Source organism: Petromyzon marinus, unplaced genomic scaffold (assembly GCF_048934315.1).
Source record: "Petromyzon marinus isolate PM22_M1 ecotype Great Lakes invasive population unplaced genomic scaffold, UKy_Petmar_22M1.pri1.0 PM_G_Scaffold_26, whole genome shotgun sequence".
In the NCBI taxonomy this organism is placed as follows: Eukaryota; Metazoa; Chordata; class Hyperoartia; order Petromyzontiformes; family Petromyzontidae; genus Petromyzon; species Petromyzon marinus.
Window position 1 is genome coordinate 1,686,292 of NW_027422828.1, and position 22,529 is coordinate 1,708,820.

The following is a 22,529-nucleotide window of genomic DNA, read 5'->3' on the forward strand; positions in this document are numbered from 1 at the left end:
CGGCCCTCACGCTGTACCGTGTCTTATCGGTGGACGTGCCCCACCCCCCCCGACCCGCCCTTGCCCTCCGCCACCTCTGAAAATGAGTGAAGAACACCGCCGTGGGGCTTTCCTGCATCAACCAGCGTAGTACGTGACAATAGCGACGCAACGATAATTAACGTCTTCTTTGGTTCTTTCGGTAAAGTCACCACCACGTAGAATGATAATAAAATAATAAATTGATAAAATGACACGATAAAATTCTCACGACGTTTCGGGCCACGACACAAGCGGCCTTCATCAGGTGAAGGGACGAGAATGTCTGGAGGACAGCGCTGGAGCGCTGAGGCAGTCTCGTCCCTTCACCTGATGAAGGCCGCTTGTGTTGTGGCCGAAACGTCGTGAGAATTTAATCGTGTAATTTTATTTTATTATTTTATTATTTAATACAATTAATCCTTGCAGTCACGAACGCTTTAAATCGATGAATAACGTCTCGGCACGCGACACGTGCCGTGTTGTAAAAGTTCACCACTTGCCTCTGGCTGGCTGCTGCTGTCAACTCTTCGTTTGCCGTCTCCAGGTTTTGCACAATCACGTTCAGGTCCCGACGTTCGTGCTGCAGCTTGTCGCACGACAGCCGCAGCTCCGCGGTGCTTGCGGTGAACTCTCGCTCCTTCTCCGCAAAACTTCTCTCCGCGTTTTGCATCCCAGCCTGCATTCAGACCGTACGATGATGAAATCGATGAGGCGGGTGACCCGCTGCATTTGTTCAGATACAGTGAAAAAAGCTTGAGACCATTCCTTATTCTTGGTTCTTTCGGTAAAGTCGCCACGTAGAAGGGAAACTATAAAATGATTAAAATATCAAACAATTAAATTCTCACGACGTTTCGACGGCAACACAAGCAATCATCATCAGGTGTGAAAACCACAGCAAGAACATTTGGAATAAGTGGCGGTGAAAATTTTTTCTTGCTGTGGTGTTCACACCTGATGATGATTGCTTGAGTTGCCGTCGAAACGTCGTGAGAATTTTATTGTTGTATATTTTTATTATTTTATTGTTTCCCTTCTACGTGGCGACTTTACCCGAAAGAACCAAGAATATGAATCCCTGCAGTGACCAAAGCTTTAAATCAAAAACAAAACCATTCCGTTAAAAATATCCAGTTAAGGAATGCAGACAATATTAGCGATGTAATAAATATGAACGGATACATATTCTTAGCTTTTTCGGTAAAGTCACGTTGAAAGGAAACAATAAAAATAATAAAATATATATATAAAACAATAAAAATTCTCACGACGTTTCGACCATAACACAAACGGTCATCATCAGGTGTGTCGGTTTGCATTAATGTATTTGTTTTTAAAACACCGTTTAAACACCGTTTTAAAATAAATAAATTAATGCAAACCGACACACCTGATAACGACCGTTTGTGTTATGGTCGAAACGTCGTGAGAATTTTTATTGTTTTAAATATATTTTATTATTTTGTTTCCCTTCAACGTGGTGACTTTACCGAAAGAGCTAAGAATATGAATCGATGCAGTCACGAAAGCTTTAAATAAAAAAAAATGAACGGATAGGTCACCTGCAGCGTGCTTTCAACTTCCCGACGGCGATTTACTTCGAGTTTCAGGGTACCACTTTCTTTCTGCGTTTGCTCAAGCCGTGCTTCAAAGTTGCCTGTTAATTCACGCAAAACAAACGAAATCGGGATCGACTTTCACGGTCGGGACGTGCAGACATTTTCCCACCGCGCACACGCACAAACACATCCGGGCTCGTTGGCAATAAAAAGCGGGCAAGTTGAAGTGTGCTCTCACGCTCTGTTTCTTCGAGTCGAGCGCAGCTTTCAATGGAATCTTGCAGCTTTTGCGAGGCCGTTTTGAGCTCTTCATTTTTTAACTCCAACAGCTCGGACATTTCTTTGGCCTAAGAGCGATAAGACGGAACTCTCTGTTTGCTAACTACTGAACGACAACGAAAATAATACGACTTTACGCACGGATCTATGAAATGACCTACTGCTGGGCAAGGCGAGTTTTCTGGTTTGCAAGTCATCATTGAAGTCAGATAAGTTGTGTTTACCAGACTGAAATGAACTTGAGAAATCAAGACAAAGAGGTAGAAATGTGCACATCCATATATTTCGTTGAACAAATGCGTTTAGGGCACTGAATACGTTCTAAAGTGGAAATAACTCACATTTTAAGCATTATATTGTTATACAGACGTTTGTAAATTGTAAAAGCAATGTATGAACACTGTACACAATGGCAATAGTAGGCATTAAAGGCAATAGTTTGGGATAGGAACATTAATATATCAGTTTTTATTTGAAGGTGATTTTGATCTTCAAAGGATATTTTATGATTGAGACAGGCATGCCTTTAGGAGCTACATTTCTTACATTTGAAATCAACAAAAATGTATGAGCCTGAATTATAACAGACCCTTGGGGTTTGAGCTATATATACACACTGGTTTGTAAAAGGTAATGCATGGTCGTTTAATCCAATATTTTTTTTATCCCAACGTGCATTTAAAATGTGAGCAAAAGCGATCAGCTCATGAATTCACACGAACCTGGCTTTCTTTAATCGTCAACTTGTTTACAAAGTCCCACCGCGCTCTTCCCATCGCGTCCACAGCTGCTTCCACTGCGTACGACACACGCGCGTCGTACGTTCAACAAAGTGGCTGAGCGCGTCAATATTCATCCAGTAAAAACCACAACGGTCATCGATCATCATCGACGGTGCTCTGCGTATCACTGAGCAGCCGTGCACTGCGTCACCCGGCACGAGACTCACCTTTGCCCAACGCAATATTCTTGTCATTTTGAGACTTTAAATTCAATTCGCTGAAAGTCACCGCAAACGTCTTTAAGAGAGGATGACAGCGGGGATCCAGCATTAATGTTAAATGTGCACGTGCGTACGTTTATACCATTACACGTTTCTCAAGAAATACAATTAAATGAATTTTTTTTTAAAAAGCATCACACATTTTACCTTCAGTTCTGCTTTCAGCGACGAATGAACAGCTTCCACTTCTTCCTGTTCTGTTTCAGCTGCCATTATCACCGTGCGGACGTGACCCACGTGAGTCAACGACAAGCAAGTTCAATCGCTAAACGTGTTACACCGTCAACGTCCATTATCACCGTACGCACGTGACCCACGTGAGTCAACGACAAGCAAGTTTAATCACTAAACGTGTTACACCGTCAATGTCATTATCACCGTACGCACGTGACCCACGTGAGTCAACGACAATCAAGTTTAATCACTAAACGTGTTACACCGTCAACGTCCATTATCACCGTACGCACGTGACCCACGTGAGTCAACGACAAGCAAGTTTAATCACTAAACGTGTTACACCGTCAACGTCCATTATCACCGTACGCACGTGACCCACGTGAGTCAACGACAAGCAAGTTTAATCACTAAACGTGTAACACCGGCAACGTCCAATGGTCGGCAAATGTTGAGAATGTACCTCTGGTTAATGTTTGTTGCACTGAAGAGGACTGGCCCTTCAGATCGTCACACATCTGCCTGGTGGCACGGATCCTTACGGACACGGGCACATTGCAAGGACGGCGGGTCAGAAAACCTTCGTAGGAACGTATCCGCCATTTTAAGGCAAAGCGCATTGCAGATGAAGATATTCTTGGTTCTTTCGGTGAAGTCACGTAGAAGGGAAACAACAAAATAAAAACTCACCGTGATTTTGTTGTTTTCTGTGACTTTACCGAAAGAACCAAAGAACGTGAATTCCTGCAGTCGCGAAAGTTTTTAAAATGAAAATGCAGAGAGGATGTTGGTGTCATCAACAAGTCGCTCGTTTGTTCTGCCGGCGTGACCTCTGACCTCCACCCAGTAGTCCACTCAGGGGCGGAGCAACAGGGGGGAATGGGGGGGGGTCAGCCCCCCCCCTGAAAATTTGGGGAAGTCGGTAAATCGGGATAACCGGATATCCGGCTGCTGCAAAATGCCGCAGGCTGCCACCTTGTGATGCCACCTTGTGTGCTGCCCTGCAGGCTGTCACCTTGTGCTGCCCTGCAGGCTGTCACCTTGTGCTGCCCTGTAGGCTGCCACCTCGTGTGCTGCCCTGCAGGCTACCACCTTGTGTGCTGCCCTGCAGGCTACCACCTCGTGTGCTGCCCTCCAGGCTACCACCTTATGATGTCACCTTGTGCTGCCCTGCAGACTGCCACCTTGTGCTGCTGCCCTGCAGGCTGCCACCTTGTGATGTCACCTTGTGTGCTGCCACCTCGTGCTGCCCTACAGGCTGCCACCTTGTGCTGCCCTGCAGGCTGCCACCTTGTGTGCTGCCCTGCAGGCTGTCACCTTGTGCTGCCCTGCAGGCTACCACCTTGTGCTGCCACCTTGTGATGTCACCTTGTGATGTCACCTCGTGCTGCCCTGCAGGCTGCCACCTTGTGCTGCCCTGCAGGCTGCCACCTTGTGCTGCTGCCCTGCAGGCTGCCACCTTGTGTGCTGCCCTGCAGGCTGCTTGAGCGGCAGCCTTGCGAACTTATCGAACTTACTGGCCACGTCGGCGGCTCCGACCTATTAATAAACTCCGCAGCTCAAATCCAATAATTAGTTTTATACATTTGTGGTGCCCATTGGAAAACACAAACACACTGAGATATCTCAGAATGTTGAAGTCAGCAACCCCCCCAAAGTCAAATCCTGGCTCCTCGCCCCTGAGTCCACCGGACATCTCTGAAATCTACCGGACATTTGTTACAAAAAAAAGAGCTTCATTGCTCTTAGGGTTTCTCCAGTAAGTTGAGGAACCTAAACAGAGGACAGAGATGACATTCGAGGGAAATGAATAACTTCTTACTTCTCCATTAAATCTCCTTTGATGTCAATCACGTCTTGAAGTTGCGCGCTGAGGTGTACATTTTCAAGCTGAAAGGAAACACGACACACACACTTCGCTGAGGTGACGCATACCGCTTCAACACAGTTGTCTGATAATTGTTATCTGACACACAGCACTGATAATGACGTTCGGGTTTCATAAAGCATCGTCAATCATGCAGACAAAGCGATCGCCGAGGAACCACAGACACGAATCTTATTGCTGTCCAGTTGAAGCTACAAACAGATCAGAAGCACCTTTAAATCATTGTCTTGGCAAACCAAGTGTTTCTCTATTTTAGTTAACAATGACGAATGATGAGTGGACACAATTACCAATCATAATGATGACTATGGGGAATCCACAAAAACAACCTAATCGTGATTATAACCAGACGAAATTAATGAGTCTGAAACAATATGCAGACTAAGATAATGTAGCAACGTTATTTGAGATGCCACTGCATCTCCCATTGAGCACGGTTGGCTACGTATGGTGTGAAAGAAGTTCAACATACACACACGTAGCACGGTTGGCTACGTACGGTGTGAAAGAAGTTCAACAAACACACACATAGCACGGTTGGCTACGTACGGTGTGAAAGATGTTCAACATACACACACACGTAGCACGGTTGGCTGCGTACGGTGTGAAAGAAGTTCAACATACACACAGTGCACTGAGGAAAACCAAACCTGATCATTGGCTACGTGTCTACGTCAAAAGATTGATGAAGTTTACCGATTAGCTGACAATAAATGTTTGGGTTTGGAGAAATGAGGAGCCACTCACACCAACATTGAATGAAAGCGTTTCACTGCTTTAGTCGACAGGACTAAGATATTTATTTTTGGTTCTTTCGGTAAAGTCACCACGTAGAAGGGAAACAATAAAGTAATAAAAAAATAAAACAATAAAATTCTCACGACGTTTCGACGGCAACACAAGCAATCATCGTCAGGTGTGAAAACCACAGCAAGAAAATTTTAAAAAAGTGGCGGTGACATTTTTTTCTTGCGGTGGTTTTCACACCTGATGATGATCGCTTGCGTTGCAGTCGAAACGTCGTGAGAATTTTATTGTTTTAAATTTTTATTATTTTATTTTTTCCCTTCTACGTGGCGACTTTACCGAAAGAATCAAGAAGAAGACGAAGAAGAGATTTGAAGTTTACGTCACTGCAGGAATCCATAATCTTTGGTTCATTCGGTAAAGTCACCACCACGTAGAAGGGAAACAATAAAATAATAAAAAATATAAAACAATAAAAGTCTCACGACGTTTCGACTGCAACACAAGCAATCATCATCAGGTGTGAAAACCACAGCAAGAATTTTTTTTTAAAGAGCGGCGGTGAAAATTGTTTTCTTGCTGTGGTTTTCACACCTGACGATGATCGCTTGCGTTGCAGTCGAAACGTCGTGATAATTTGATCGTTTTACATTTTTATTATTTTATTGTTTCCCTTCTACGTGGCGGTAACTTTACCGAAAGAACCAAGAATATGAATCCCTGCAGTCACGAAATATTTAAATAAAAATTTAATAAGACTAAGAGATTTGAAGTTTTTCGTCACCGCAGGAATCCACAGTCTTTGCTTTCATTCAAGTAAAGTCGCGTAGCGCGTATAAAAAAACAACACAAAATAATAAATCAAATCACGACGTTTCCATCGCGACACCACAGGCGGCGGTCGTCCTCAGGCGAAAATAAAAATTAAACCTCTTGCTGCTGCTGTTGTTGTTGTTGTGACAGGACTCTCTCGCTGGTTCAGCAGTTCCACTGCAGGGATTACTTTTTTTACCGCCCTAGGACAAAGCGCTTGAGGTGTTGCGATCGAAACGTCGTGGACATTTTATCATCTTTATACCTACCACGTGACTTTACCGAAGTAACCAAAGATTAAAGGCCAAGAGAATGACCGCGCGCAATGCACAAATACTCCGCGGAAACTCGACAAGTCGTCGGCCCGCAAACCAACTCAGCCACCCCTAGCGACAAAATGCATTCGCTTATCTCTAAATAGCAGTAACACTAAATCACTCATATTACGGGAATACAAACGCTTTATTTTTTTAAACGCAGCTACGAGGTTTTTTTTAGGGGGGGCGCATTTAGACCCGAGGGTTAAGGTCGTTTTTCCTCACCTAATTTTTAAATATCACGAGTTTAATTTAATAATAATAATGACGTACATTGTAATTACTCTCCGGATCAGCCTGCATCACAACCCCGCGAACCACCCGGAGGAGCATGGAGGACCACCGGTGGTACGGGGGAGGGAGGGAGGGTGACCACACTGTGAGAAGCACTGCTTTAGAGAAATAAGACCACTTACTGCTGCTGCTGTTGCCCACCTGTGTTACTCACAGCCCTGAGGACCACCCGGAGGAGCGTGGTGGACCACCGGTGATACCGGGGGTGAGTGACCACACTGAGAAGCACTGCTTTAGAGAAATGAGACCACTTACTGCTGCTGCTACCCACCTGTGTTTGTCGAGTTGATTTCTGCAGAGCGTCGGCCGTCTCCTGGGCCATTCTGACAGCTTCCTCCTTTTTGCTGAGCTCAGAGTGAACTCTGACCTTCCACATGTTCAACTTGTTCATTTCACAGCGCAAAGAATTGTACGTCCTTGACACGTGATCTTTATTCTGCGAAGAAAAAAAAACAACCAAACACAACACACGGCATGAGGAGCGTGTGTCAGCAGCTTCCCAAGCCGTAGTGTCGTGAACACATCAAGATTTTCCGCTGCCCGATGACCGATTATTCGCGATAAACGTTCTTGGGTTGGCTCGCGTAAGTGTGTGTCGTTACCCTCCACCACCCGACCCAGCCAGTGAGGTTTGTCACGTAAACAAAACGCGCCAGTGAATTACTACTTCGGCCCACCGGTGTGTCGGAGAGTAAATCCACAACATTTACACATTCATACTTTACGCGATATAACCCAAAAAACATTTATTATACGAATATAATTGGTCGCGAAAGCCTACGTGTTGAACTGATTATTATTACTCCATTTCAACCGAAAACTCGATCAAGTCATGTACAAGAACAAATACACGTTTTTTATTTTTTTTAATTAACTTTCCCTTAAAACGTCTTTGCCAAGTGCTGTGAATGTAAAAAGGTTTAAGGCGCAGATCTGAAATTGTTTGATCGTAATCACTGCTGGCAAAAGGGCCTCCACTAGAGGGCGCTCAGTAGAGGCTGAACTCTTCCACGCTGTTCAAGACGTCTTGGAAGAGAAACCCTCACTAGGGGCTGAACTCTTCCACGCTGGGGAGACGTCTTGGTAGAGAAACCCTCACTAGGGGCTGAACTCTTCCACGCTGTTCAAGACGTCTTGGAAGTGAAACCCTCACTAGGGGCTGAACTCTTCCACGCTGGGGAGACGTCTTGGTAGAGAAACCCTCACTAGAGGCTGAACTCTTCCACGCTGTTCAAGACGTCTAGGAAGAGAAACCCTCCCTAGGGGCTGAACTCTTCCACGCTGTTCAAGACGTCTTGGTAGAGAAACCCTCACTAGGGGCTGAACTCTTCCACGCTGTTCAAGACGTCTTGGAAGTGAAACCCTCACTAGGGGCTGAACTCTTCCACGCTGGGGAGACGTCTTGGTAGAGAAACCCTCACTAGGGGCTGAACTCTTCCACGCTGTTCAAGACGTCTTGGTAGAGAAACCCTCACTAGGGGCTGAACTCTTCCACGCTGTTCAAGACGTCTTGGAAGTGAAACCCTCACTAGGGGCTGAACTCTTCCACGCTGGGAAGACGTCTTGGTAGAGAAACCCTCACTAGAGGCTGAACTCTTCCACGCTGTTCAAGACGTCTTGGAAGAGAAACCCTCCCTAGGGGCTGAACTCTTCCACGCTGGGGAGACGTCTTGGTAGAGAAACCCTCACTAGGGGCTGAACTCTTCCACGCAGTTTAAGACGTCTTAGAAGTGAAACCCTCACTAGGGGCTGAACTCTTCCACGCTGGGGAGACGTCTTGGTAGAGAAACCCTCACTAGGGGCTGAACTCTTCCACGCTGTTCAAGACGTCTTGGAAGAGAAACCCTCACTAGGGGCTGAACTCTTCCACGCTGTTCAAGACGTCTTGGTAGAGAAACCCTCACTAGGGGCTGCACTCTTCCACGCTGTTCAAGACGTCTTGGAAGAGAAACCCTCACTAGGGGCTGAGCTCTTCCACGCTGTTCAAGACGTCTTGGTAGAGAAACCCTCACTAGGGGCTGAACTCTTCCACGCTGTTCAAGACGTCTTGGTAGAGAAACCCTCACTAGGGGCTGAACTCTTCCACGCTGTTCAAGACGTCTTGGAAGAGAAACCCTCACTAGGGGCTAAACTCTTCCACGCTGTTCAAGACGTCTTGGTAGAGAAACCCTCACTAGGGGCTGAACTCTTCCACGCTGGGGAGACGTCTTGGTAGAGAAACCCTCACTAGGGGCTGAACTCTTCCACGCTGTTCAAGACGTCTTGGAAGAGAAACCCTCACTAGGGGCTGAACTCTTCCACGCTGTTCAAGACGTCTTGGTAGAGGAACCCTCATTAGGGGCTGAACTCTTCCACGCTGTTCAAGACGTCTTGGAAGTGAAACCCTCACTAAGGGCTGAACTCTTCCACGCTGTTCAAGACGTCTTGGTAGAGAAACCCTCACTAGGGGCTGCACTCTTCCACGCTGTTCAAGACGTCTTGGAAGAGAAACCCTCACTAGGGGCTGAACTCTTCCACGCTGTTCAAGACGTCTTGGTAGAGAAACCCTCACTAGGGGCTGAACTCTTCCACGCTGTTCAAGACGTCTTGGTAGAGAAACCCTCACTAGGGGCTGAACTCTTCCACGCTGTTCAAGACGTCTTGGAAGAGAAACCCTCACTAGGGGCTGAACCCTTCCACGCTGTTCAAGACGTCTTGGTAGAGAAACCCTCACTAGGGGCTGAACTCTTCCACGCTGTTCAAGACGTCTTGGAAGAGAAACCCTCACTAGGGGCTGAACTCTTCCACGCTGAAGAGACGTCTTGGAAGAGAAACCCTCACTAGGGGCTGAACTCTTCCACGCTGTTCAAGACGTCTTGGAAGAGAAACCCTCACTAGGGGCTGAACTCTTCCACGCAGTTCAAAACGTTTTGGTAGAGAAACCCTCACTAGGGGCTGAACTCTTCCACGCTGTTCAAGACGTCTTGGAAGTGAAACCCTCACTAGGGGCTGAACTCTTCCACGCTGTTCAAGAAGTTTTGGTAGAGAAACCCTCACTAGGGGCTGAACTCTTCCACGCTGGGGAGACGTCTTGGTAGAGAAACCCTCACTAGGGGCTGAACTCTTCCACGCTGTTCAAGACGTCTTGGTAGAGGAACCCTCACTAGGGGCTGAACTCTTCCACGCTGTTCAAGACGTCTTGGTAGAGGAACCCTCACTAGGGGCTGAACTCTTCCACGCTGTTCAAGACGTCTTGGAAGTGAAACCCTCACTAGGGGCTGAACTCTTCCACGCTGTTCAAGACGTCTTGGAAGTGAAACCCGCACTAGGGGCTGAACTCTTCCACGCTGTTCAAGACGTCTTGGTAGAGAAACCCTCACTAGGGGCTGAACGCTTCCACGCTGTTCAAGACGTCTTAAAGAAAGAGAAACCCTCACTAGGGGCTGAACTCTTCCACGCTGTTCAAGACGTCTTGGTAGAGAAACCCTCACTAGGGGCTGAACTCTTCCACGCTGTTCAAGACGTCTTGGAAGAGAAACCCTCACTAGGGGCTGAACTCTTCCACGCTGTTCAAGACGTCTTGGTAGAGAAACCCTCACTAGGGGCTGAACTCTTCCACGCTGTTCAAGACGTCTTAAAGGAAGAGAAACCTTCACTAGGGGCTGAACTCTTCCACGCTGTTCAAGACGTCTTGGTAGAGAAACGCTCACTAGGGGCTGAACTCTTCCACGCTGTTCAAGACGTCTTGGTAGAGAAACCCTTACTAGGGGCTGAACTCTTCCACGCTGTTCAAGACGTCTTGGTAGAGAAACTCTCACTAGAGACTGAACTCTTCCACGCTGTTCAAGACGTTTTGGTAGAGAAGCCCTCACTAGGGGCTGAACTCTTCCACGCTGTTCAAGACGTCTTGGAAGTGAAACCCTCACTAGGGGCTGAACTCTTCCACGCTGTTCAAGACATTTTGGTAGAGAAACCCTCACTAGGGGCTGAACTCTTCCACGCTGGGGAGACGTCTTGGTAGAGAAACCCTCACTAGGGGCTGAACTCTTCCACGCTGTTCAAGACGTCTTGGTAGAGGAACCCTCACTAGGGGCTGAACTCTTCCACGCTGTTCAAGACGTCTTGGTAGAGAAACCCTCACTAGGGGCTGAACTCTTCCACGCTGTTCAAGACGTCTTGGAAGAGAAACCCTCACTAGGGGCTGAACTCTTCCACGCTGTTCAAGACGTCTTCGTAGAGGAACCCTCACTAGGGGCTGAACTCTTCCACGCTGTTCAAGACGTCTTGGTAGAGGAACCCTCACTAGGGGCTGAACTCTTCCACGCTGTTCAAGACGTCTTGGAAGTGAAACCCTCACTAGGGGCTGAACTCTTCCACGCTGTTCAAGACGTCTTGGAAGTGAAACCCGCACTAGGGGCTGAACTCTTCCACGCTGTTCAAGACGTCTTGGTAGAGAAACCCTCACTAGGGGCTGAACGCTTCCATGCTGTTCAAGACGTCTTAAAGGAAGAGAAACCCTCACTAGGGGATGAACTCTTCCATGCTGTTCAAGACGTCTTTGTAGAGAAACCCTCACTAGGGGCTGAACTCTTCCACGCTGTTCAAGACGTCTTGGAAGAGAAACCCTCACTAGGGGCTGAACTCTTCCACGCTGTTCAAGACGTCTTGGTAGAGAAACCCTCACTAGGAGCTGAACTCTTCCACGCTGTTCAAGACGTCTTAAAGGAAGAGAAACCTTCACTAGGGGCTGAACTCTTCCACGCTGTTCAAGACGTCTTGGTAGAGAAACGCTCACTAGTGGCTGAACTCTTCCACGCTGTTCAAGACGTCTTGGTAGAGAAACCCTTACTAGGGGCTGAACTCTTCCACGCTGTTCAAGACGTCTTGGAAGAGAAACCCTCACTAGGGGCTGAACTCTTCCATGCTGTTCAAGACGTTTTGGTAGAGAAACCCTCACTAGGGGCTGAACTCTTCCACGCTGTTCAAGACGTCTTGGTAGAGAAACCCTCACTAGGGGCTGAACTCTTCCACGCTGTTCAAGACGTCTTGGTAGAGGAACCCTCACTAGGGGCTGAACTCTTCCACGCTGTTCAAGACGTCTTGGTAGAGAAACCCTCACTAGGGGCTGAACTCTTCCACGCTGTTCAAAACGTCTTGGAAGAGAAACCCTCACTAGGGGCTGAACTCTTCCACGCTGTTCAAGACGTCTTGGTAGAGAAACCCTCACTAGGGGCTGAACTCTTCCGCGCTGTTCAAGACGTCTTGGAAGAGAAACCCTCACTAGGGGCTGAACTCATCCACGCTGTTCAAGACGTCTTAAAGGAAGAGAAACCGTCACTAGGGGCTGAACTCTTCCACGCTGTTCAAGACGTCTTGGTAGAGAAACCTTCACTAGGGCCTGAACTCTTCCACGCTGTTCAAGACGTCTTGGATGAGAAACCCTCACTAGGGGCTGAACTCTTCCACGCTGTTCAAGACATCTTGGAAGAGAAACCCTCACTAGGGGCTGAACTCTTCCACGCTGTTCAAGACGTCTTGGAAGAGAAACCCTCACTAGGGGCTGAACTCTTCCACGCTGTTCAAGACGTCTTGGTAGAGAAACCCTCACTAGGGGCTGAACTCTTCCACGCTGTTCAAGACGTCTTGGAAGAGAAACCCTCACTAGGGGCTGAACTCATCCACGCTGTTCAAGACGTCTTAAAGGAAGAGAAACCGTCACTAGGGGCTGAACTCTTCCACGCTGTTCAAGACGTCTTGGTAGAGAAACCTTCACTAGGGCCTGAACTCTTCCACGCTGTTCAAGACGTCTTGGATGAGAAACCCTCACTAGGGGCTGAACTCTTCCACGCTGTTCAAGACTTCTTGGAAGGGAAACCCTCACTAGGGGCTGAACTCTTCCACGCCATTCAAGACGTCTTGGTAGAGGAACCCTCACTAGGGGCTGAACTCTTCCACGCTGTTCAAGACATCTTGGTAGAGAAACCCTCACTAGGGGCTGAACTCTTCCACGCTGTTCAAGACATCTTGGAAGAGAAACCCTCACTAGGGGCTGAACTCTTCCACGCTGTTCAAGACGTCTTGGAAGAGAAACCCTCACTAGGGGCTGAACTCTTCCACGCTGTTCAAGACGTCTTGGTAGAGAAACCCTCACTAGGGGCTGAACTCTTCCACGCTGTTCAAGACGTTTTGGTAGAGGAACCCTCACTAGGGGCTGTACTCTTCCACGCTGTTCAAGACGTCTTGGTAGAGGAACCCTCACTAGGGGCTGAACTCTTCCACGCTGTTCAAGACGTCTTGGTAGAGAAACCCTCACTAGAGACTGAACTCTTCCACGCTGTTCAAGATGTCTTGGTAGAGAAGCCCTCACTAGGGGCTGAACTCTTCCACGCTGTTCAAGACGTCTTGGAAGTGAAACCCTCACTAGGGGCTGAACTCTTTCACGCTGTTCAAGACGTTTTGGTAGAGAAACCCTCACTAGGGGCTGAACTCTTCCACGCTGGGGAGACGTCTTGGTAGAGAAACCCTCACTAGGGGCTGAACTCTTCCACGCTGTTCAAGACGTCTTGGTAGAGGAACCCTCACTAGGGGCTGAACTCTTCCACGCTGTTCAAGACGTCTTGGAAGAGGAACCCTCACTAGGGGCTGAACTCTTCCACGCTGTTCAAGACGTCTTGGAAGAGGAACCCTCACTAGGGGCTGAACTCTTCCACGCTGTTCAAGACGTCTTGGTAGAGAAACCCTCACTAGGGGCTGAACTCTTCCACGCTGTTCAAGACGTCTTGGTAGAGAAACCCTCACTAGGGGCTGAACTCTTCCACGCTGTTCAAGACGTCTTGGAAGAGAAACCCTCACTAGGGGCTGAACTCTTCCACGCTGTTCAAGACGTCTTGGTAGAGAAACCCTCACTAGGGGCTGAACTCTTCCACGCTGTTCAAGACGTCTTGGAAGAGAAACCCTCACTAGGGGCTGAACTCTTCCACGCTGTTCAAGACGTCTTGGTAGAGAAACCCTCACTAGGGGCTGAACTCTTCCACGCTGTTCAAGACGTCTTGGAAGAGAAACCCTCACAAGGGGGCTGAACTCTTCCACGCTGTTCAAGACGTCTTGGAATTGAAACCCTCACTAGGGGCTGAACTCTTCCACGCCATTCAAGACGTCTTGGTAGAGGAACCCTCACTAGGGGCTGAACTCTTCCACGCTGTTCAAGACGTCTTGGTAGAGAAACCCTCACTCGGGGCTGAACTCTTCCACGCTGTTCAAGACATCTTGGAAAAGAAACCCTCACTAGGGGCTGAACTCTTCCACGCTGTTCAAGACATCTTGGAAGAGAAACCCTCACTAGGGGCTGAACTTTTCCACGCTGTTCAAGACGTCTTGGTAGAGAAACCCTCACTAGGGGCTGAACTCTTCCACGCTGTTCAAGACGTCTTGGTAGAGGAACCCTCACTAGGGGCTGAACTCTTCCACGCTGTTCAAGACGTCTTGGTAGAGGAACCCTCACTAGGGGCTGAACTCTTCCACGCTGTTCAAGACATCTTGGTAGAGAAACCCTCACTAGAGACTGAACTCTTCCACGCTGTTCAAGATGTCTTGGTAGAGAAACCCTCACTAGAGACTGAACTCTTCCACGCTGTTCAAGATGTCTTGGTAGAGAAGCCCTCACTAGGGGCTGAACTCTTCCACGCTGTTCAAGACGTCTTGGTAGAGAAACCCTCACTAGGGGCTGAACTCCTCCACGCTGGGGAGACGTCTTGGAAGTGATGGTAGTACCCACACTTTACCCCACCACATGCTGCCTGCCATTCAACTGCGGTGTACCAATATATACTGCAGAGTGGACAGAGGTGGGACATTGTAAACACGTGCCTATTAAACCTGGCACGCCTGGACATCACGACCTTGTGGACCGCAAGTCCAGCGTGCTGAACCATTGCGCACCGTGGCAGCAGCCCCAAGCTTCGTGAAACTAAATAAATTTTCACTTGAAGCTTTCGCGACTGCAGTGATTCACATTCTCGATTCTTTCGGTAAAGTCACCGCCAAGTAGAAAGGGAAACAATAAAATAATAAAAATATAAAACAATTGAATTATCACGACGTTTTGACTGCAACACAAGCAGCGATCATCATCAGGTGTGAAAACCACAGCAAGAAAATTTGAAAAAAGTTTTTTTTAAACGTCAGTACCACGGAGATCGATTTGGAAGCTTGTTCAGATGTTTGAAACGTCGCGAGAATTTTATTGTTTTATATTTTGATTATTGTATTGTTTCCCTTCTACGTGGTGACTTTACCGAAAGAACCGAGAATATGAAACTAGATGAATCGGTATTTTCTTAGAATGACCGTATTATTAATGTGAAATAACGATGCACATCTGTGTGATCAGCGAGTCATCTTGCCTCTTGCCAATCAAGCGGCAGCGGCGGCGGCGTGCTCTGCCGAGGTTGATGCTGCTCAGTGATGTTTGCTTGAGCTGCGAACAAAAATTGCGCACAATTAAGTTAAAGTACATCATAGATTTAAAGCTTTCGTGACTGCTAGGATCCATACTCTTTGGTTCTATTGGTTCTATTGGGTTTATTTTCACCTACGTGACTTTACCCAATAGAACCAAAGAGTATTAAAGTACATCGTTCATAATAGCACCGCACGAGATGTACATTGGTACACGTTGACACACGTATCGCTTTTTAGAACTTTCCAACTGAGGTTTAGTGCTCAGCTCAGTCGGGGTGTCTGTCGGCAATGAGAGGTTATGATGAGCATCATAAATATGAATAAATCTTCAGTAAAACTGCGTTCTGATATAAAGTGCTTGCCCTGTAGAAAAATCGGCGAACTGACCAAAAGCTTTTTTCCAAAAAAACTTTGGAGACAAAAGCCAGCGTTAAAGGAACCCATCAACTAAACGAAACTAAACTTGTTATTTTACCACGTAAGAGCCCGCTCGGATACGTAGCTCTTGTTCAGAAGCGACCTGGCCACAGTTGATAAGCTCAACAAAGTGGTTCATCACCACGTGTCAATGTATATCAGCCGCATTACTCTTAAACGTCACGTTTTTCTAAATGCGCGGGGAAACAACGCAGGCCATGGAGCAACATCAACACCGCCGTGGGGAGAACGCGCAAACTTTCAAACGCACGGGCGTCAGGGGTCGGGATCGAACCCACGACCCTCCTGCGTACCAGGCGAGGTAGTTAACATCTCCTAGCCACCGTGATGATGATAAGAGAGAGACACGCAAACTCCAAATACACAGCAACAGGCGTCAGGGTCGGGATCGAACCCACGACCTCCTGCGTACCGGGCGAGGTAGTTAACGTCTCCTAGCCAACGCGGTCCACCTGCCCTAGGCACGCACACCTAGGCCGAGCCGCTTTTCATCGCGACGTGACGGACGTACCGCCTCTTGCGTTCCTGGGGCAAGCGCTGCCTAACCATCGTTATCGTCAATGACTAAGCAGAGCGCCGCACCGTAGTTCTGACGTCAAACGCCGGTTGAAAAGCGCAAGCGGAATTCGTGCTCGGCGATCAATGTGGACATCGGAGGATTGAGATCGTTTTAAGTCAAATAAGCGGCGCGATTGGTTTACAGATCGGAGCCAGGCGATACACGGGGCCATGATCTACAGCTGAAACGAATACCTTGACCTTGGCGGTGTCACTTGACCATGACCAAGTTGACTGACCTTGCAATAGCGTCCTCTGTGCTTGACCTTGTTGAACCTGTCCAGTTTCACCACGACCCACTTGACCTTGTCCAAGTTGACCCCAAGCGTGACCCAATGGCTCCTGGACTTGGCCCAGTGGACAGTGAGATTGCCTTGGCTGACTCAGGCCCTGATTAGGTTGACCTCGGCCTTGCCCCAGCAGACCATGGGCGTGCCCTGACAGTCCCTGGCCCTGCTCGGGTTGACGCTGACCCTGTTTTGGCTGAGTCTGACCTCGGCCCAATTGGGGTTTTTTTTTCCCGTCGTGATATTGGCTCTGCCCTGGCTGATTGTGGCCTTGAATTGCCACTCCGTCGCCTTCCCCCGGCTGACCCTGCCCTTTATTACCCCAACCTTGAGTCGATGGCCCCTGCCCTGGCTGATTGTGGCCTTGAATTGCCACTCCGTCGCCTTCCCCCGGCTGACCCTGCCCTTTATTACCCCAACCTTGAACCGATGGCCCCTGGATTTGCCCCCCAGATTGACCTTCACCTTGTCCCATCTGACACCACCCGTGACCCAACATCACCTGGAATGGCCCCGTTTGACCGCGACCTTGCCCTGGCTGACTCTGGCCACGGCTCGATGGCTCCCGGACCTGCCTAGATTGACGGTGACCTCGTTCATTCTCTGAAACACTGCCCAAGATGCACCGTATTTTGAAGTCGGGGAGCGTGGAAAAACTGCTGCCCAAATTTCGGCCGAAGGTTTCATTGTCGTTCCCCTCCATGTTGTATTCTTTGCACACTCCTCAGATAGCCGTCTTCCTGCATGACGCACAGACACCGTGTATGTGCACGCAAGAAAAAAAAACAAATGTGGAATTTATTAAGACAGCGCCACTGCTGCAGAGCAATCCAGATGGCACCAGCGAGATCTCTCGGCAAAGCAACTTACAAGTTTAAATGGGAATCATTTTTTTTTAATTGCCACCGTCTGTTTACGCTGTAGCGTTAATGGAGGTGGGGGCAAACAGCGTTATTGCTGCAATTTTTACATTTTTCAAAAATACGAATGCAACAAGTTTCCCAATACGTCAATCGGTAATTGTATTTCCATGGTGTTACTGTATTGATTTTGTGCTTTGCTGCACTGACAATGAGAATCTAGATTCATTTGTCGATTTAAAGCTTTCGTGACTGCAAGGATTCATCTTCTTTGGTTCTTTCGGTAAAGTCACCATCACGTAGAATGAGAATAAAATAATAAATTGATAAAATAACACAATAAAATTCTCACGACGTTTCGGCCACAACACAAGTGGCCTTCATCAGGTGAAGGGACGAGACTGTCTGGAGGACAGCGCTGGAGCGAGCGCTGTCCCTTCACCTGATGAAGGCCACTTGTGTTGTGGCCGAAACGTCGTGAGAATTTTATCGTGTAATTTTATTTTATTATTTTATTCTCATTCTACGTGGTGGTGACTTTACCGAAAGAACCAAAGAAGATGAATCTAGCTTAACATCAAAGTTCTTCAACTGGAGTTCCCTCAACGTAAGGCCTACCCCGTGCTCCTGATCATTGTGACCACACAATGCTATAATTAGCTGACACGTGCCTATTGATCCAAGAGCCACATCGAGTGAAATTTATTTTTTTCTTAAGTGTCCTGCATTTAGTTTTTATTTCATTTTAAGATGTAATAACAGTTGCGCTTATTATTGTTATTATACACGTGTGGGAGGAAATCGCAGCACCGGGAGAAAACTCCACGTGGCGTGCGAGGGGGAAACACTCAATCCCCCCCCAAAGAGATGGAAAGTGATGGCGATTTGAATACTTGCTGCCACTGCCTTCACCTGGCGTGCCCAGGGTATGGCCATCCCCTCGACGCCCACGGGAATAGAATTTCACAACATGTTGACATGTTTACACCAAACAATAACACAAAGATCCCACACCGTGTAACCTGTAACAGGCTGTAGGGGCAAGTGCTGTTAGCGAGCAGCAGCTATGAAGGCTACCGGCACTGTGGCACACGAGGGGGGTGGGTGGCCAGCACCACGCCCGGCCGCCTTTGTCTCCCCAGTGCTAGCGATGTTTTACTACTACACACCGCTACACCAGCTACTCATTTGAGGCTGAGTCGACCTAGGGGAGTCCCAGAACCGGTTGAGATAATCGTCGCCGGCGGTGTTGGAAGGCCCGAAGTGAATCACTCAACAACAACAACAACACGGTGTGGTGATTAGACCACTAAGCTAGACACATTGTCAAGGCCCCAAGTGAATCACTCAACAACAACACGGTGTGGTGATTAGACCACTAAGCTAGACACATTGTCAAGGCCCCAAGTGAATCACTCAACAACAACATGGTGTGGTGATTAGACCACTAAGCTAGACACATTGTCAAGGCCCCAAGTGAATCACTCAACAACAACAACACGGTGTGGTGATTAGACCACTAAGCTAGACACATTGTCAAGGCCCCAAGTGAATCACTCAACAACAACAACACGGTGTTGTGATTAGACCACTAAGCTAGACACATTGTCAAGGCCCCAAGTGAATCACTCAACAACAACAACACCACGGTGTGGTGATTAGACCACTAAGCTAGACACATTGTCAAGGCCCCAAGTGAATCACTCAACAACACGGTGTGGTGATTAGACCACTAAGCTAGACACATTGTCAAGGCCCCAAGTGAATCACTCAACAACACGGTGTGGTGATTAGACCACTAAGCTAGACGCATTGTCAAGGCCCCAAGTGAATCACTTAACAACAACAACACTGTGTGGTGATTAGACCACTAAGCTAGACACATTGTCAAGGCCCCAAGTGAATCACTCAACAACACGGTGTGGTGATTAGACCACTAAGCTAGACGCATTGTCAAGGCCCCAAGTGAATCACTCAACAACAACAACACCACGGTGTGGTGATTAGACCACTAAGCTAGACACATTGTCAAGGCCCCAAGTGAATCACTCAACAACAACAACACTGTGTGGTGATTAGACCCCTAAGCTAGACACATTGTCAAGGCCCCAAGTGAATCACTCAACAATCTCTCTGTAATGATGATGATGATCGTGAACAATCTCTCTCTGTAATGATGATGATGATCGTCAACAATGTCTCTCTGTAATGATGATCGTGAACAATCTCTCTCTGTAATAATGATGATCGTGAACAATCTCTCTCTGTAATAATGATGATCGTGAACAATCTCTCTCTCTGTAATGATGATGATCGTGAACAATCTCTCTCTGTAATGATGATGATCGTGAACAATCTCTCTCTGTAATGATGATCGTGAACAATCTCTCTCTGTAATGATGATGATCGTGAACAATCTCTCTCTGTAATGATGATCGTGAACAATCTCTCTCTGTAATAATGATGATCGTGAACAATCTCTCTCTGTAATAATGATGATCGTGAACAATCTCTCTCTCTGTAATGATGATGATCGTGAACAATCTCTCTCTGTAATGATGATGATCGTGAACAATCTCTCTCTGTAATGATGATCGTGAACAATCTCTCTCTGTAATGATGATGATCGTGAACAATCTCTCTCTGTAATGATGATGATCGTGAACAATCTCTCTCTGTAATGATGATGATGATCGTGAACAATCTCTCTCTCTGTAATGATGATGATCGTGAACAATGTCTCTCTGTAATGATGATGATGATCGTGAACAATCTCTCTCTGTAATGATGATGATGATCGTGACGTCTGGCACAGATGATGATAGAGTTAGGCCCAAATCAACCTTCGGCGATGCTTTGATCTGCCGGCGATTGTAGGCGCAGGAGTCGCCTCGATTGTTGCGGCCTGTACGCCTTGCGGTATACTTCGTACAACTACAGACTCCTAAAGCAACTTAACGAGACGTGAAAGTTAAAACTTTTAAAAATAAAACCAAGCCGCGCTGCGTGAGTAGAATAGTGACGCTCGCGCGCCAAGAATCGACTCTTTAAATCGAGAGCAAAGGAATCGAAGGTTGTAGATTCCTTTAGAATCGGCCTATTCCCGTTTAATCGATGCCACAGACGCTCACCGGATATCGATTCTCGCCGGTCGTGCACCGTGCGATAAAGGTCCGTTACCCGAAACGTCGCCTGTTAAATATTATGTTAACGACGACTGACGCCGTTGAGTTCGGGTTTGGCTAATTGTGTTGTGTGCCCGTTGCCCCACTGCCAAACGCAGCGCCACCAAATCACGTGGTTAAGTAATCGATTTCAAATCGATAATCGCAAATCGAAACGACGATTTTCCAGCAGCGGCTTGGGGGCCATCGACTGAGGCGAACGTCACCGGTGGCGTTCACGTTCGGTGTGTGTGTGTCTGTGTGTATGTATGTGTGTGTCTGTGTGTATGTATGTATGTGTCTGTGTGTATGTATGTGTGTGTATGTGTGTTTGTGTCTGTATGTCTGTGTGTGTGTGTATGTGTGTGTATGTATGTGTGTGTATGTGTGTATGTGTGTGTATGTGTGTGTGTCTGTGTGTGTGTGTGTGTGTCTGTGTGTGTCTGTGTGTGTGTGTCTGTGTGTGTGTGTCTGTGTGTATGTATGTGTGTGGTGTGTGTCTGTGTGTGTCTGTGTGTGTGTCTGTGTGTGTGTCTGTGTGTGTCTGTGTGTGTGTGTATGTGTGTGTGTCTGTGTGTGTGTGTGTCTGTGTGTATGTGTGTGTGTCTGTGTGTGTCTGTGTGTGTGTCTGTGTGTGTCTGTGTGTGTGTCTGCGTGTGTCTGTGTGTATGTATGTGTGTGTCTGTGTGTGTGTGTCTGTGTGTATGTGTGTGTATGTGTGTGTGTCTGTGTGTGTCTGTGTGTGTGTCTGTGTGTGTCTGTGTGTGTGTCTGCGTGTGTCTGTGTGTATGTGTGTGTGTCTGTGTGTGTATGTATGTGTGTGTGTCTGTGTGTGTCTGTGTGTGTATGTGTGTCTGTGTGTGTGTGTCTGTGTGTGTGTGTCTGTGTGTCTGTGTGTATGTATGTGTGTTTGTGTGTGTGTGTCTGTGTGTATGTGTGTGTATGTGTGTGTCTGTGTGTGTCTGTGTGTGTGTCTGTGTGTGTCTGTGTGTGTGTCTGTGTGTGTCTGTGTGTATGTATGTGTGTGTGTCTGTGTGTCTGTGTGTGTGTGTCTGTGTGTGTGTCTGTGTGTATGTATGTGTCTGTGTGTATGTATGTGTGTGTATCTGTGTGTGTATGTGTGTGTGTGTCCGGCAAAACAACCCCCTACCTCCTCGCGGTGCCGGACGGGCAACTCTGTCGTGGACAGCGCTGTGGGGGGAGATCCAATTTTGATTGGCTCCTCCCCTCATGGCATATGTGTCCACCACAGGGGCTAAACGGGGGCTCTGGACGGGTGCGAGGGGCTGGTAACCCCTCCACCTTCAATTAATTACCACGAAACTACGAATTAAACTGAAATATGTAACAACTAAGCTTGTGCCGGAGGCCCCGGGGGGCCAGGCGTCTATGACGTCTCCTGGCCAAACCGCAATTGGCGGAGCCAGGAGATTAAATACCTACCCTCGGGGCTACTCCAGAAACAACGAAAAGCCACTACGGTTGGCCACGTGGAATGTTCGAACGCTCACTGCAGAGGAGAGGCTGCCACTCCTCTGTCGGGAGCTGGACCGGTACCGCCTGGATCTATGCGGCATTCAGGAGGTCCGGTGGACCGGCTCTGGCTCCTGCCACCATGAGGGGTGGACAGTCCTCTACTCGGGGCAGCAGACTGCCAAACAACAGGGTGTGGGTCTTCTTTTGAACAA

The 22,529-nt window shown here is 47.8% G+C and overlaps 1 protein-coding gene across 1 annotated transcript; it reads right to left on the reverse strand.

Annotated features, from left to right (window-relative positions):
• Positions 1-421: 421 nt before the first annotated feature.
• LOC142913458 (uncharacterized) lies at positions 422-20,736 on the reverse strand. Its single transcript, XM_076060997.1, has 12 exons — positions 20,521-20,736; positions 17,444-17,557; positions 15,477-15,550; positions 7,367-7,531; positions 4,859-4,926; positions 3,500-3,573; positions 3,010-3,068; positions 2,809-2,878; positions 2,582-2,655; positions 1,819-1,927; positions 1,584-1,678; positions 422-697 (listed from the first exon to the last, which is right to left on the reverse strand). The coding sequence occupies exons 2-12, from the start codon at positions 17,502-17,504 to the stop codon at positions 422-424; spliced, it is 1,125 nt and encodes a 374-aa protein (XP_075917112.1). The 5' UTR covers positions 17,505-17,557; positions 20,521-20,736.
• Between the last annotated feature and the right edge of the window lie 1,793 nt (positions 20,737-22,529).